General features: G+C 41.7%; 1 protein-coding gene across 1 annotated transcript in view; it reads left to right on the forward strand.

The window, feature by feature from the left end:
• The first annotated feature begins 1062 nt into the window (after positions 1 to 1062).
• The window catches only part of sptlc3 (serine palmitoyltransferase, long chain base subunit 3), a 36970-nt gene continuing 21655 nt past the window's right edge, over positions 1063 to 16377 (forward strand). The window contains exons 1-4 of the mRNA XM_061228085.1: positions 1063 to 1279; positions 4907 to 5107; positions 6826 to 6980; positions 8103 to 8251. Of these exons, the coding sequence (XP_061084069.1) occupies positions 1169 to 1279; positions 4907 to 5107; positions 6826 to 6980; positions 8103 to 8251 (616 nt within the window). The 5' untranslated portion in view covers positions 1063 to 1168. The remainder of the gene's footprint in view (positions 1280 to 4906; positions 5108 to 6825; positions 6981 to 8102; positions 8252 to 16377) is intronic.

Below are 16377 nucleotides of genomic sequence, written 5' to 3' on the forward strand. Positions count from 1 at the left end.
CTGCATTGCTCCAGGGGAGGATTGTCTCCTGCTTAGTCTAATCAGCTGTACGTCGCTCCGGAAAAAAGCGTCTGCCAAATGCCAATAATGTAATGTAATGTCATTGGCCATGCTGGTTGACCAGCTCATACCCAGCTAGGCCATCTTTGTGACCAGCTTGGCAAGCTCTTTTTACATTTCTGAGTGCTCAAACGGTTTTTCCAAGAATTAGTCCAACACTGGAAGTTTTTCTTGGTTAAGTGAAAATTTTATACCCATGGTTTTTTTTTTTTTCTTTCTCATCACAATTTTGTGATATTCAGTTATCTGGTACTCCTAGGCAGGTTTAAAAAAAATCATGTATCACTTAAAAAGTAGACTATGAAGGATATACCCCATGCCCTGAAACTCACAGCTTTCCAGTCATAAATAATTTGAGTACTATGGTAAACCTGTGAACCTTGAGAAAACCTCACGATCATTTCTTATGCTGACTGCAGGGGCACTTGACACATTGAATGCCATTGTTGTAATAATGTCTGTCCAAAAAACACATTAAATAAATGTAGACGTTCTGAATTTTGCCTCATTCAAAGCACACTTTTTATAAGTATAGCGGAGAAAAAAGCAAACCGTCCCAATTATTTGTGTGTGTGTGTGTGTGTGTGTGTGTGTGTGTGTGTGATTGGTAAGTTGGACAGTGACACAGTTTTAAAGGGAAAAAAATTTAAATGTATAAAAATGGCAGTAATTCCTACAAATATCTCAATATGGTGATGCCCTCAAATGCCCTTAAACCTCTCACTGATTGTTTTATTTCGCATCCAATGTTGTACATAGAAACAGAAATCGCTGTACAAAGTGATTTGAAACAGCGTTTTGAATTCTATGGACCAATTGCCCAGGACTTAATCTCCAAAGAAGCCATAAACAGGTATCTACCAAGCACTCATTTTAAAAGATAAACCCCAGAGCTAAGTGACTAAAGCTAGTAAAGGTGCACTCTCGTTCGAAGGTAAACACAACACTGATTTGAATTTCTACGGCATGAGCAAGCGGGGGGGTTCTAGTAAGGAAGTCACTGCCATAATTACCCAAACAGACCGGTTCCATACCTGGGATTCAAAGGGCTAAACGGACATTCTGCTCCCTGCATTAACCTTCAATTGTGCCTTTTCACAGAGCAGGAATGACAAGAACTGCGGATCCTGTGCGTAATATACTTGTGAAGCCTGCTTTTAACCAGAGCAACTTGGAGAGAGACACAATTAAGAAAAATGGATTCCACAAAACTGGTCAGGTACACGGCGTCACATTTTTGACGATTTTCAAGTTGGAATAGCGAATATGACGCACAGTCTTCAGTCATATGTGAAGTGTAGCTATTGCATGAACTATTCTGAAACTGCTTCTAAAAACATTGTTCTTGTGTTTTGACAGTTTTAGCTCAAACCCTGAATTGGAACATGAATATGGAATTATGAATAGATAGCGTAATCTACTGTCGTTAGTTCATTTAGCGGGCTAGCAACAGTGACAACACTGAAATTCTTCCCACTTGTTGCTGTAGAGCTAACGTAACGTACCTGGCGTCTAGTACATTTTCTATTTATGCACATGTATGTATATTTTGGAAAAAAAACCGGTCCTTCACAATTTATGCTTCCTGTCATACATCTATGATGCAATATTTCCACCCAGTTTTCTTACAAAGCTTAACTCGGGCGTTGCGCTGATTGAATAATTATAACCTAGATCATACAATGTTCCTGAACAGCATGCAATTAAGAATTGATGTCATTGTTATTAGCAGACTACAGCAACATTATTACATATACCTGGGGAAAAGCTCATCGTCTACTTCAATTCAACGTACAGCTCTACAGGACGGTGTAGGCTACGTAACTCCAAATCATATGTGAAGTGTCAGCAGAGCAATTCGCTACTGTACTGCATGTCCAGAGATAAGACTTCATGACCCAAAGCTGTATTCATAACGCAGACCATCAGATAAATATCCACATCGGGTGTTCTGCTGAAATAGGAGCGATGAGACGGGTGTGATTTGTCCTGTGAGCACAGGGAGCAGTTTGAATGCAAATGCACTGAACTTTTTAGAGATTTGCAAGCAGACCACTGTGTGCTAATTCAAAAGGTGTAAATGTCAACATAATGATGAACCCAAACCTTTTTCCTGCCAGCTATATAAAAAATAAGTTATACATTTATTTTCCACATGAGGAAGTTATGTGAATTGGTGTTGTAATTGTATGCATCAACTAAATAGATCAACGTATATAGCCTACTCAAAACCCAGAATCAGATAAATGTGCTCAGATAGGTAAGGGGTTTTGTGAATGTTTAGCTTCAGGTGTTACTCCCATGAGTGAAGCAAAAAACATACAGTATTTACATTTACTGGTTACATATTAAAATCAATAGGAAGTAACCCTGGCCAATTTACCACCATACCTGTCCCAGATAACATTACTGAATACAGTATATTGTAAAAGCTGAAATGATGTCACATGAAAAACAACTCTAATATGCTGTATCCCTCTTTGTGTTGAGGATCACTGATATTAATGCGATTATAATGGTATATTCTCAAACAGAAACTTTGGCACAGGTCATCAATATGCATGTTGCCATTTTCAGCTTCAGTTGACATTTTAAATTTTATCTCCAATAATTAATTTGCATAATATTAAATTCTATTGTATAAACAACTCATAGAAAATAAGATTCAGTGTGTGAAGTTAATGAATAAGATATGTGTCAAGCACAGGGTGATATTAGGTCATTATCTATCATTTATTACAGTTTTTTACAATCACTTTGGCACTAATTTCAGAACCTTGAGGTAATTTTTCTAAACTCTAAACACTTTTTTCCATTGCTTGGATGCAATATACATAAACCAAAAATCATTTGTTCGATGAACCATCACTTGTTCACAGTGACACAACTTAACGGTCAAAGTATTAGCATTTCAAAATGAAATGCACGCATTACATTTGAAGATATTTTCATTCACTTCGATGCATTTAACTACCAATGTATCCAACTACTCAAAATAAGTAACATTACTCCTAAAGCATAGTTTTATGGAAACAGATTACTTTGTTCAGATCATGTTCCATGTTTAGATCATGAATGTTTTAGGATAAATGAATCGATTGACACCAATTACTTTGGAACAGGATTTCCACATTATCATTGAATGTAATATTGTATCACCATCCTTTGTCACAGCGGTTTTCAACCTTTTTTGACACACACGTTTGCGCTGGTGGTCAAATGACTGATGATTGATTTTACATAGTAGTAAGAGCAGGAGTAAGGATGTGTATCCACCTGCACCAAACATAGTGACAACATGGAGCGGTCAGATGATCCATGTTAGAATGGAGATGGAGGAGGATGGAGAATGGAGGAGGAATAGGAGGTGGAGGTGGTCAATGGAATGGCAGACGACAAGTACTCCTCCAGACAGGTGGCCTTGTTCCTCGTCTTGGGGGGGGTTGTCCTGGTAGAGGACAGTGTCTTTCACTGCAGTTCAGGATTTTTCCCAACTTTGTATCTATAATTTTGTTGCTATGCTTACAGTTTTTTTTACAATTGCTAAAAATGGACTTTTTCAAAACTCTTCATACAAGTCTCTGCACCAACATGCAGCTTGTCAGTTCATTTAATTCACAAAATGGATCAAAACTGCCAAACTGCTGTGAACAAGCACCAGCACTATAATTTTTAGTGTCAATCATAGAACAATGATCTAAACAACACTAACAACCAGTGGCATTACAGACAATGCACTATTTTCTGCTAGTCATTTTCTAATTGGACTGTAGAAATGTATAGTTTTTGCTGGTTCAGCCTTATTTTTTGTAAAAGCAAGTTTGGCCCACATATAGTGCTCCTGTGCTAACTGTGAAAAGTTCTAAAAAAAAGTAATAAAAAGAATAAAAAAATGCTTGTTTGCAATTGTAAAAAAACAGTATGTTATATATATTTGTTACAGTATTCTGATTAAATTCTATTGTATAAACAACTTCACACACAAGATGCAGTGTGTGAAGTTTATGAATAAGATATGTGTCAAGCACAGGGTGATATGAGGTCATTCCATTGACCACGTCCCCCTCCTCTGCCTCCTCCTCTCACTGCTGGATCTCTATTCTAACAGGGATCCTCTGACTGCTCCATGTTGTCAATGTGTTCTAGCAGGATTCACATCCTTACTCCTGCTCTTACCACTATGTAAAATCATCAGTCATGAAAAATGTGATTATCCGTTTTGAGTTTCGTGTCTACGGTTTTGAAAAATTACCTCAAGTTTCTGAAATTAGTCAAAGTGATTGTCAAAAACTGTAAAATTGATTCATGAGTGTGTGTAGAAATGTGAACAAATAGACAACGCAACAGTAAATCATAATAAGCTTAATACGAAACGCAAGAATGTGCATGATGTGTAGTTCAGTTACAAAACTTAATGCCGTTTTCATATATATCTAATGAGAGACTATACAAAGTGTGTGTTTGTGAGTTAGTGTGAGTGTATGTGTGTCTGTGTGTGTGTGTGTGTGTGTTTCGTGTGCTTGTGCTCACGTGAGTGCATGTGTGTCTGTGTGTGTGTGTGTGTGCTTGTGCACGTGTGTGTGCCAGTGTGTGTGTTGTGTGTAAGTGTGTGTGGGCTTGTGCATTCATGCGTGTGTGTGTGTGTGTCTGTGTGTGTGGGCTTGTGCACGTGTGTGTGTGTCAGTAGAGTGGAGCCGTGGTCTTGAATATATATGCAGTATCTATCTACCCACAGTTCCCTGCTTGGGTGAGTTTGTACATGAGGGCAGAGTTGGGTTGTGTTCACTTAATTCGGTTGACTTTGAGCTGAGCCTCCTGACCTGTGATTCTTGTATTGGTTCTGAAGAACGGCACCAGCAGTGTGGACCCCAGGGCCCAGGACCCAGCTCCCAGGGACAGGGAGAGCTTTGAGCAGGCCCCTCTCCACGTCGCAGTCTTCACCTACCTGGGCTTCGGGATCGTCACCCTGTTCGGCTACCTGAGGGACTTCCTCCGAGCCATCGGCCTTGAGAAGTGCCACGTCGCCCAGGAGAGAGAGGAGCAAAAAGTAACACTTACACCCCCCCCCCCCCCCCCCCAGAATGTAATCACCAGTGTTTAGACTTAACCTTTGGCAGCCATTTTGGTTGAAAATCGTAGGCAGCACACGTAGCTTCTTTTGCTATCCGGAGTGAAGCTGCAATTGTGATGGACTCTCGATGATCGATTGTCACTTGTTTCTCTATTCTCCGCCCGCCCCTTGTTGTATTCCGGCAGCAGTTATTTGGCCCATTGCTGTTGTTTAAGAGAAAGGCTGTGATGGAAATTAAACGGGGGATTGAACTGCTTAAAGGCATAATTAATACCCTGTAGAGCCGGGATGATTGTTCTGGGCTTGACTGCTTTTCACGCTGTGTCTCGTCGTAAGCGGTCCTCCAAGACTCCGAGCCAAATTCCCTCGGCTGGAACGCGCGATTATCGACGCCGGCTCAAACCGTGTCTGAAGGAGACTGTTTAAAGGACATCGCGATCAACGGTGAAACCTGTTTAAAAAAACGAGAGGTTTCAGTCTAAAAACATTGCCGTGAAGTTTGGGGAGTAAAACACAGTTTTGTCAGTGCAAAAGACAGCTGTGGTATCGGCGCTCCATAAAACAAATAATTTTATGCTCGTCGGATTCACCTTTGAGCTTGTGCTTTGCTAAAGGAGCAGAATTATTCAGTTTTACCATAATCCAGTATAGGAAGCATTAAATGAACCCTGCTGTAAAATCAAGCTATGCCATCTTAAAAATTTGGTCATGAAGCTGGTCTAGCTGGGTGTGAGCTGGTCAACCAGCTAGTGCTGGTAGCTTGTCTGAGCTGGCAGCTGGTCAACCAGCTGTTTAAAAACATAGCTTGAGCTGGTCAAGCTGGAAGCTGGTTTGAACTGGTCAACCAGCTACCAGCTGTTTCAAAACCTAGTTTGAGTTGTTTTTTATATTAGAATCTACGCATATCTTGATTATTCCTATGTTGCAAATAAGCGAAGAATGATTCATAAAGAGTGTGGTTTTTGTCTCATCACTGAGACGTTTTAGGTGGAGGTGGAGGGGGACTTCTGCATCAGCGGAGGAAACCTCTGTGTTTTCTCTGACATTTGCTGACTGTACAACATAGTGCCTACAAGCACTTAACAGCAAACAGCTTATAAAGCAGAGTTACAGAGTTAGTCGTGCCTTCCAGTGTGCAATAGCTCGCACGCTTTGTTTTCTTCCTCTTAACGAGCACTCCAGCTCCACTGTCAAGGCCTCAGTGTGAGGATGGTCATTAGCAAACAGATGCAGAAACAGAGCATTGTTTGCACTTCTGTGCTTTGCCATTCCCAGAATTCATTGCTGCCTGCCTGAAGAAAAGTGGTGGATCTTTAAGCACCAATGGCACATGATGCAGGATGTCAATGTATACAGATGTGTGTACCAAGCCTTAGTAAATGATGGGACCCTTTCAGTCCAATAACATCTTGATGGAGTGTAAAAAAGCAATGAACTGTTTTAAGTTTCTAATAAGGAGTAAAATGATTGTGTTTCATGAAAAATGTTCAGGAATATAATACTTTGTGAATGGCATCTTTTGCCATAAACTGACATCTCAACCATACTGTAGCGGTCTGTAATTTCTACAAAAAATGGTCAGGTTATGAAAAAAACTTTCCATGAGAGTCAGTTAAAGGGTTAAGCATACTGAACAATGTCGATCCTCAAACCCAGATCTAACAGCTGCTTCCTGTCAAACCGTCTGGCCACAGGATTTCGTCCCACTTTACCAAGACTTTGAGAACTTCTACACGCGGAATCTGTACATGAGAGTGCGAGATAACTGGAACAGACCCTTATGCAGCTTGCCTGGGCCCATGTTCGACCTCATGGAGCGTGTCTCAGATGACTACAACTGGACCTTTAGGTAATGCCACCGCAGAGTCTACACATCCGTTGGTAACCCTTCGTTTTACAGCATGGAAAATGTATTTACATAGTACTCACACATGTGACTTACTGACTTTGTTTCATAGTATTTACAACTGACCTAAGGATTACACAAGTAGCTGTGTACTTAGAGAGCCCAGAAATACTAGGTAATTACGGGCTGAACGATAAAGCCCTGCTGATCCATCTCCCTTCCACTCGAGCCAAAACACTTCTGCACCAATCTCGTGATTTTTTTTATGAAGGACGTGTATGAATGTCCAAGGACAGTACTGTGGCAATAGATGTTTTATCCTTGGCATGCCTTTTTTTGTATCTTGATAAACTCTTGTATTTGATGTTAGCAACCATCACAGATGGAAAGTCCAGGGGTCAGGAAATAGTTAGGAAGTCCTGCCATGTGTTTCTTCCAATTAGTTCTGCCAACTGGCTGAAGAATTGTGCTAATTAGCAAATCCAGGTGATTGGAACAAATTATTGGGGAGGGCTTTAACTTTCTGAACCTGTACAACCACAGTGTCAGAGGTGTAAAACAGGCTGACTTGTCAATTGTATTAGCCAATATTGAGATAGGGGATAAAGAAAAACTAGAATTATATGAACTAAGGACAAATAAGGCAGCAGGCCCCGATTCCCATGGGTACTCAAAGACTTAAGTGAGATAAATTTAAACCACTGGCAAGTATTTTTAGACAGTCTTTAGAAACTGGAGAAATACCGGATGACTGTAAACAAGGTAATATAATACCAATATACAAGAAAGGGGACTGTACCGATCTAGGAAACTACTGCCCTGTCATCACGTGTAAAATACTGGAATCTATCATGAGAGACAAACTGGAATTATTTATTGAAAATAATAACATTCTAAGGGATAGCCAGCATGGTATTTGTAAGGGTATGTCATGCCTGACAAACCTTTTGGCATTCTTTGAGGAAGCTACCAATTGTTTTGATGTTATCAGGGCTTATTATATTGTATATTTAGATTTTCAAATAACATTTGTCAAACTCAAATCAAAATGAGGACGGTAGGAATTGCAGGAGCATTTCAGAGTGGGTTCGGAACCAAGCCAAGAAAGGTTGTCTTGCTTTGCAGGTTGACAGGCCGAACGATAAAAGACGTGATAAACATGGGCTCCTACAACTACCTGGGTTTTGCTGAGAACAACGCCAGCTTCCTCAAGACTGTGGCGGACACCACAGAGGAGTACGGGGCCGGGGTCTGCAGCACTCGGCAGGAAATGGGTGAGCGTGCGGATTGATCTTCCGACATCACTTCCTCTCTTTCCCTTTCGTTATGTTTCATTTACTCATAACCGATACTTATGAACCCACAGTCCAAAGACATGCACGTTAGGCTGATTTGAGAGTATAAATTGTCCGTAGGTATGAGTGTGTGAGTGAATGGTGTGTGTGCCCTGTGATAGACTGGCGACCTGTCCAGGGTGTATTCCTGCCTTTCGCCCAATGTATGCTGGGATAGGCTCCAGCCCCCCTGCGACCCTGATCAGGATAAGCGGGTTCAGATAATTGATGGATGGATGGATGTTCTAAAAGAGTACATTTGTGTATCTATGCTGAGGTTCATCTGACCTCACCATATGCACCATATGCTGTGAATAAGAGCGCCAAATACCCATTCAAAGTAATGTCAGTAATAACACACATTTCAAGGCATACAGTGCAAAATGTATGTATTTGGACAGTTGGAACAATTTGTGTTCTTTCAGCTTTGTAGTCCAGCACACTGGATTTGAAATGAAACAGTAACTGTGAGGTTAAAGTGCAGACTGTCCCTTTAATTCATCGGGTGATGCGTGTAGGAATCTTGTTGCTTTTTGTACACAGTCCCCCCCATTTTAGGGGACCAAAAGTAATTGGTTGGCTTCTCAGCTCCTTCTGAATAGTCGTGTGTATTCAATCGCTTCTGTTTAAGAAAGCATTGAGTGTCTAGTCTTGATTGTAGGCTTTTGATTGCCATTGGTGTCTGTTTGAGGCCCAGAAGTTGTGCCAGTGTCAGTCAAATAAACCGTTATGAGGCTTAGAAAAAAAGAAAAAAACAACACTGTAGGTGTCACTAAAACACGACAGGATTATGGAAGCTGCCTTGTGGATATTAAGCGTGTAACCTGTCCAGTGCTGGCGGCAGCCTGGAGCTCTCATTTTGAAAATGTGCTCCTTTTTCAGTTGACCAGATACTCTAATGGTGGCTTTTTTATGCAATGCCTGTTGCTGACATGATGGCTCTACTGTCCTCGCAGTGCCGTTCATTTACACTTCGAGACCTCAGTTTCGTACGGACATTTCTGACAAAAATGTGTTTCGTTATGTTATTCATATGGCAAGTTGATAGGATCTTGATATTGTACATTCAGAGAAACTTTAGGGTGTCTTGTCATTTTGATCTGTGAAGAACCGCCCTGCATTTCAGTTTTGCTAGGAAGTGAAAGCTCTGAAGCATATCTCAAAACCACTGAGAATGCGGATAGGACCATACAGTATAATTATTTTGGATCAGCTGAAATTGGTTGTTTTAGATTTGCAAACCATTGCCATTTTCATTTTGTCATGTGACCTGCTGGTCTCTGGCTTCTGTGCAGTCTAAGGAGAGTCTAAGACAGTGTGTAAGTGTATCGGCGTAAGTGTATCAGTTTGTGTGTCCATGGTTAACACTTAGGCTGACAGAGTTAGGTCTCCACCCTTGAACCATCAGGCAGGTTCTAACTGAAATGTGTCAAGCCAAACCAAAACACTTTCCTCACAGAAAACAGTCCTGTTTGTTTTCTGCAGTTGACAAATTTGCCATGCGATATCCTGGCGCGCCCCGTTTTGTCTTGTGGGAAGCAGGTGGATTGAGCAACAATAGAACTAGGCTAGTCAGTTTTGTGGTGTGTTAGAGTTTTCAAAGGCAACACTCCTTAATTGCCCCCATCCTGGCTGCCACATGTCAATTATTATTCAGCCTTTGTTAAATCTCAGTTTTACTGTAAGATGATCGATGAATTACAGTGTAGGGCGCTGAGAACTTGAGAAGTTACTGTAGATTAAGAGCCTGTCTCCAAGAAGAGGACACAAACAAAAAAGAAGCTGTTCCTGGCAGGTATGCAGAGTTTTTACACTGACTGTCACAGCTCTGAGCCTGCCAGTCCCTGAGAGCACTTCCCTGCTGTCACTTTTCAGCAGGGTCAATCTGGTCATAAGACTGGTCTAGCTGGGTATAAGGTGGTCAACCAGCTAGCGCTGGTAGCTTGTCTTGGCTGGACTGGTCAACCAGCTACCAGCATTTTCAAAACCTAGTTGAGTTGGTCAAACCATGTCAAGCTGGGAGCTGGTCTGAACAGGTCAACCAGCTAAACCATGTTGAGCTGGGAGCTGGTCTGAACTGGTCAACCAGTTATCAGCGGGCTAGCTGGCTAGCTTGAGCTGTTTTATTCAGCAGTGCTGTCTCCAGGACCAGAGCTGGAGTCGGTGTCCTCTCTGAACTGTCCCTGTGGAGTGCTGCGGGTCAGAGATGTTTTTGGAGTAAACGCCACCGACAGTATGAAACGTTCCCCTGAAAGAGTAACGGCCTGGACAGGCTGGACAGGCTGGAATGCGCACATTAACTTTTGAAACCGAAATGCGAGAGAAAGAGATTATTATTATCACCTAGTGAATATCTAAAGATGCAAAGTGCCTCTCAATCTGACTTTTTCCAGGGCTGCTTAGTTATCTGACAAAATACGTTGTGCATAACTAAATACTTTGCCTTTGTTTAACGTCAACTACTTATTCTTCCACACTTACTTCCACATTTTAGCATTGACATTACCCCTGACAGTCTTCATGCATTCACGTCATTTACATTCTGAAAGCAGTTCATCCAGCTTTCAGTCACCCTCTGCGATTATTATCTCAGTACTGAGCTTTGCCAATACGGGCTCGAAGACACCCGAAACAACCCTGTATATAGTGTGTGTGTGTGTGTGTGTGTGTGTGTGTGTGTGTGCCTTTATGACATCAAATGAGCAGCTTTTTTCCAAGGACTGATTTAGTTGGTAATTAAAACTCTGGAGTTGGGGAAGGGGGGGGGGGGGGTGCATTATTGTGCAGTGAAGAAGATTTATTACTGTAGTTTGCATTCAAAGGAAGGGTGAGTTTGTTTCTCCTTTTAATGTGTAGTTCTTACCTGCACAGTAGCTGAAATGTTAACCCAGAGCAACAGTTGGGATTTTATGTCCTGAAAGGGCTTTTTGTGAGTTATATCATAGGCTCACCTGATGTTGAAAGGAAACACACTGCCTGTGTAGCTTTGTAGGCTAATCTGGAGTCAAGGGAGTGTCGGCCTAAAAGCAGTGAGCTCCTTTGATGTCTTTTGTGTTTGTTTCCTTCAAAATAGGTTTGTCTCTGTGTGTGTACTTTGTTGACTTCCTCTGGCTCACAGAGAAGGGGGGAAAATAACAAGTCGCACACTCGCCCCGTGGGGCCTTATTAAACACCGGCAATTCATTAAACCTGCGTTAAGTGTGATGTCGCTGGCTCCCGTGCTGGCTCTATGGATTTGTTTTTGTTTCAGTTTCTTTTCCGAAGCTGTACATTTGAGCAACACAAATTATTAACGCTGCACATTGTTAACAACGAGTTAATGAAAAGCGTCTTAAGGCACTTGAAGAAATCTGAAGAGAAGGAACTCTTGTTATGGTAACAAGGTACATGTTACGTTGTGGAGAGAGAGAGAGTGAGTGGTGGGGTTTCACAGTTAAAAACAAAACAAACTAAAAACAGGGAATGGTCCACCCAAACTGCAATGGAGCTGCAGTGTAACTTCCATGAAGAGGTAAAATCAGGTTTCATTCTGTTTTATCGTGGCCTAAAGATAATAAGAAATATGGTGGTATATTGTGAGGCAGTGTATTCCTAGTTCAGCAGCCAGTTGCAGTGTATGTTTTGATTGGCCCTGGTTTTCGTGTGTATGATGAAGCCTATTTCACATACTTGCAGACATTTCTTGTGACCTCCCCAAGTTCACAATGGCTAGTATTTGGACATTTAGGGTTTTTTGGTTTAAAGCAACACAATACTAATAAAACAATTATGTTCAAAGCAGAATTATGTTTTCAGAGGCTGTATATGAGAACATTCATTTAATAGGTTGTATTATTTATAGAATGTGTGCGTGAATGGTGCGTGTGCCCTGCGATGGACTGGCAACCTGTCCAGGGTGTATTCCTGCCTTTAGCCCAATGTATGCTGGGATAGGCTCCAGCCCCCCTGCGACCCTGTTCAGGATAAGTGGGTTAAGATAATGGATGGATGGATGGATGGATGGTATTATTTATATAAATATAAATATCCTTTCTTGTGTTGTGTTAGTGCACTCTCAGAAATAACAGTACATTTTTGTTCTTCAAGGATCACATTTCCAAAAGTACCCTGACAGTACAATAATGTTCTCTTTGGGTGCAATTTCAAATGAGTACATTTTCCATGCAAAAAAGATACAAAGGAGTTATATATTGCTAGCTAGGGGTACAGTTTTATGCACCAATAGGGTACCGCCATCAGAAAACACTTTGCCAAGGTTTCCTGTTTGAACCACTACTATGATTAGCTGCCTGAACAGTACGCTTCCTCCCAATGGTGTGCAATGTCTTGCAACAGGCTTTCAGGTATGTTTGCTCCTGTTTGGTGGGTGTGTTGAGGGAGTAGCCTGAATCAATAATGACTTTGGCCTGTGCTTTAAAGCCCAGAGAAGGTACAGAATGGTCTTCTCAGACGCCAGTAGCAGCGAACCGTACCTACCGACGTCAGTCAGTCCGCCCACGGTTTGCAACATGATGTTCAACGCGCCACCATCTCCATTTAGATAAATGTTTTGCTGTGTTTTGTCGGGGCGGAACGTGACCCAGGTGTGTGTAGAATGAGTGTAGAGTGTGTGTAGGGTGTGTACAGTGTGTGTAGAGTGTGTGTAGGGTGTGTGTAGAGTGTGTGTAGGATGTGTGTAGAGTGTGTGCAGAATGTGTGCAGAGTGTGTAGAGTGTGTGTAGGGTGTGTGTAGAGTGTGTGTAGACTGTGTAGGGTGTGTGTGTAGAGTGTGTGTAGAGTGTGTGTAGAGTGTGTGCAGAGTGTGTGTAGAGTGTGTGTAGGGTGTGTGTAGAGTGTGTGTAGACCGTGTAGGGTGTGTGTAGGGTGTGTGTGTAGAGTATGTGCAGAGTGTGTGTAGGGTGTGTGTAGACTGTGTAGGGTGTGTGTAGAGTGAGTGTAGGGTGTGTAGAGTGTGTGTAGGGTATGTGTAGAGTGAGTGTAGGGTGTGTGTAGGGTGTGTAGGGTGTGTGTAGAGTATGTGCAGAGTGTGTGTAGGGTGTGTGTAGACTGTGTAGGGTGTGTGTAGGGTATGTGTAGAGTGAGTGTAGGGTGTGTGTAGGGTGTGTGTAGAGTGTGTGTAGGTAGTTACTGCAACGTTGGAGATGAGGAAGCACAAGAACAGCGAAGCGCATTCCATAAGCTGACATGGCTCGGTCAAAAACCAGCTTCAACCCTGGAACTGCTTTTCCCTGATGGGGATGGCGACCAGAAAACAGAGATTTTAAAATAAAAACAGTATAAAAACAAATGTAAAGTGTAAAAGCAGGTGAGTGGGCCAGGTTGAGAGACTTCTTTGATTGTAAACTTTGATTGACAGCAAGGCAAAAAATCCTGCATAGTATGCCTCTAAACATAATTATACAACCAGCGGGTCATCAGGAAGCGCTGTATGAATCAAAAATATCCCACAAAACCTGTCTGGGCTAATTTACAACACACAAAACATTGAAAGTATATGAAAAAATCCAGAAAGAGAACTGCCTCTTTCAGTGAGATGCATGACCCAACGGTTAATTACATGTTTTTTTAACCAAATCAATTACATTTGCTTTTGGCATGATTAAATTATTGCCCTATCAATTATTAAAGGAAGTGAAGCCATTAGTTTGTGTGTGTGTGTGTGTGTGTGTGTGTGTGACCTGTGCAATAATTAACAGACAAGAATGTGACACAGAATGGTTAACCGACCTGTTAAGAAACGCTATATGATGTGTTTTATGCTCCTGTGTTAATGTTAGACTAAAAGATTCATTTTTCCAGGCAAATAGAAACCTGGAAGAGTACGCCGGAATTAAAGCAACCCGTGGTTACCGAGGCGATGAGTCATTTACGGAATGACCCCGAGTAACCCTGACAGAACTGGAAGCACCCTTTTCATTTAAAATAAAAATCTCCACGGACCCAAGTAATGACTAAAATAGAGATGGGGAAATGTCAGTTCTCACCAAAACCAGCCCTGTCAACATAGAGTTACGGTCTACTCTTGCAATCTACTACTGTAGGTCCAGCAGGATCAGATATTTTGTTCTTTCTTTTGCAATAATTTTTATTGTTTCACATTATAAAGTTGGAACAACAAAGTATTTGATATTTGTTCTGTTCCTCTTATTGCACCCAGATCTCTTTAGAAAGGCTGGTATTGCAGTTTATTTGGCTTAATGGATACAGTAGGGTCCAAAAGTCTGGAACCACTAGTGAAAATGTTTCGATTTTTGATTATTTTCTAATTTAATACAAATTAATGAGTGAAAAGTTGAATCTGTGAAAAATGTACATGAATTTAAGAATTTCTCAGTACTTGGTATGTCCACCTTTTGTTTTAATGGCAGCATGCACTCAAGCTGGCATGGACTCCACAAATCTGTGCAAAACCTGAAGATTCATGTTATCCCAGCATTATTCAACAATGTTCCCAAGAGCATCTTGTGATGTTCCTGAATGCTTGGGTTTTCAGTCTTTGAGTGTCCCCATAAATGTTCAGTGGGGTTGAGGTCAGCTGATGGTGGATTGTGTAGCACCACTTGCTCTTATTTGGTCTTCGAGTAGTTCTTGCATAGCTTTGAAATAACTTTAATTTGTTAAAGATTTTTCAAAATCCTAAAACTTTCTGTATATTTCCACGAATACATGAAAAATGACTCCCAGATTTTTTCCCAGATTGTGGTTCAGTTTCCCCTGGCTCCTCCTGCCTGTGAGATATCCGTGGAGTAACACATCATTTATGAGCCAGCCCTGCCAGTCACTTGGTAATATGCACAGGAAGGTAGTATAGGTACTGCCCCAGCAACAAGCATTTGTACCTTTTTAAGCACTTTTCATAGCGTTTTTTTTGAGAGTGTGGGATATGGGGAGGGAAGGTCTGGAGAGATAGGGGTACAGCAGATGCCCTCTGTGGGCGTTTCCTGAAAGCACGTTACCGAGTGCAGACACCAACTCTTCACCGTCAACGAGCTCCATTTTGGGCTCCACGCTACAGCCCTTTGAGGAAGGTGAAAGTTCTTCTTTAAATTTTTGTAGTTCTTCTTTTGTGGAGGCTCAGGAGAACCCATTGAACCCATAAAACAGGAAATAAGGCACGGGTGTTCCTCTGCAGACCTCGGCACCTGGATTTATAGCTGTGACTTTTTTCTCACCCTTGTGAGAGGGTTTGGATTTGGTTTGCCGCGATTACTTCTTTCTATCTGGCTCTCCGCAACAACAGTGGTACAGAAATATGTCACTTTTAGGGGTCAGTTTGAAATGAAACAAGCAAAGCATATCATATAGAGCTATGGCGATCAGTGTTCATTGCTACTCAGAGCTTAATTTATCAACGCACTTAGTTACACAGCTAACACCTGTTTTTGCATCTACAATGTTTTATACAGCAGACACAACAGACGCTGTTGCTCTCATTGACCAGGATTGGGAATGAATCTCTGATGTTATTTATATTTTAACATTAGAAGCCTCACAGTACTGCAGTAAAGCTACCTATGAGGAGATGTGTACCCTGCTGAGAAAACAGCTCAAGGTAGGATTTGAAACTGCTGTTAGCTGGTTGGCCTGTTCAGACCAGTTCAACATGGTTTGTCCAGCTCAAGCTGCGCTCAGACATGCTACCAGCAATGTCTATTTGACCAGCTACTACCCAGCTCATGACCAGCTTGACCAGCTCAATTTACAAGCAGGCATACCTGGATTTTATAGCAAGGCATTGCCGCTCATGGAGTCATTTGGAGCCTGGTGGTGTCGCAGAATCGTGTCTATAGTCTTCTTACAGCATACACCAGACATGAGGATCCTTAAGCTACATTAAGCTACATATATTAAGCGCTTAAGTTCATAATTGTCAGGCTAGCCAGGTTTTTCCAAACACAAGACAAATTAACGTTAAGACGCGTTAGCTAAGCTCCCGTTTGTGTAATTTACAGCTAGCGTGTTAGTTAGTTTGCCTTTAGGGCACAGCCTTTGCTGAGAGTGAGTTCATTTACAGGCCAGGGCACTCCTGAGCCCAGAACATTTGTTGTATTGTGTCTGTTTTATTA

This window comes from Conger conger, chromosome 18, assembly GCF_963514075.1.
Source record: "Conger conger chromosome 18, fConCon1.1, whole genome shotgun sequence".
Classification (NCBI taxonomy): domain Eukaryota; kingdom Metazoa; phylum Chordata; class Actinopteri; order Anguilliformes; family Congridae; genus Conger; species Conger conger.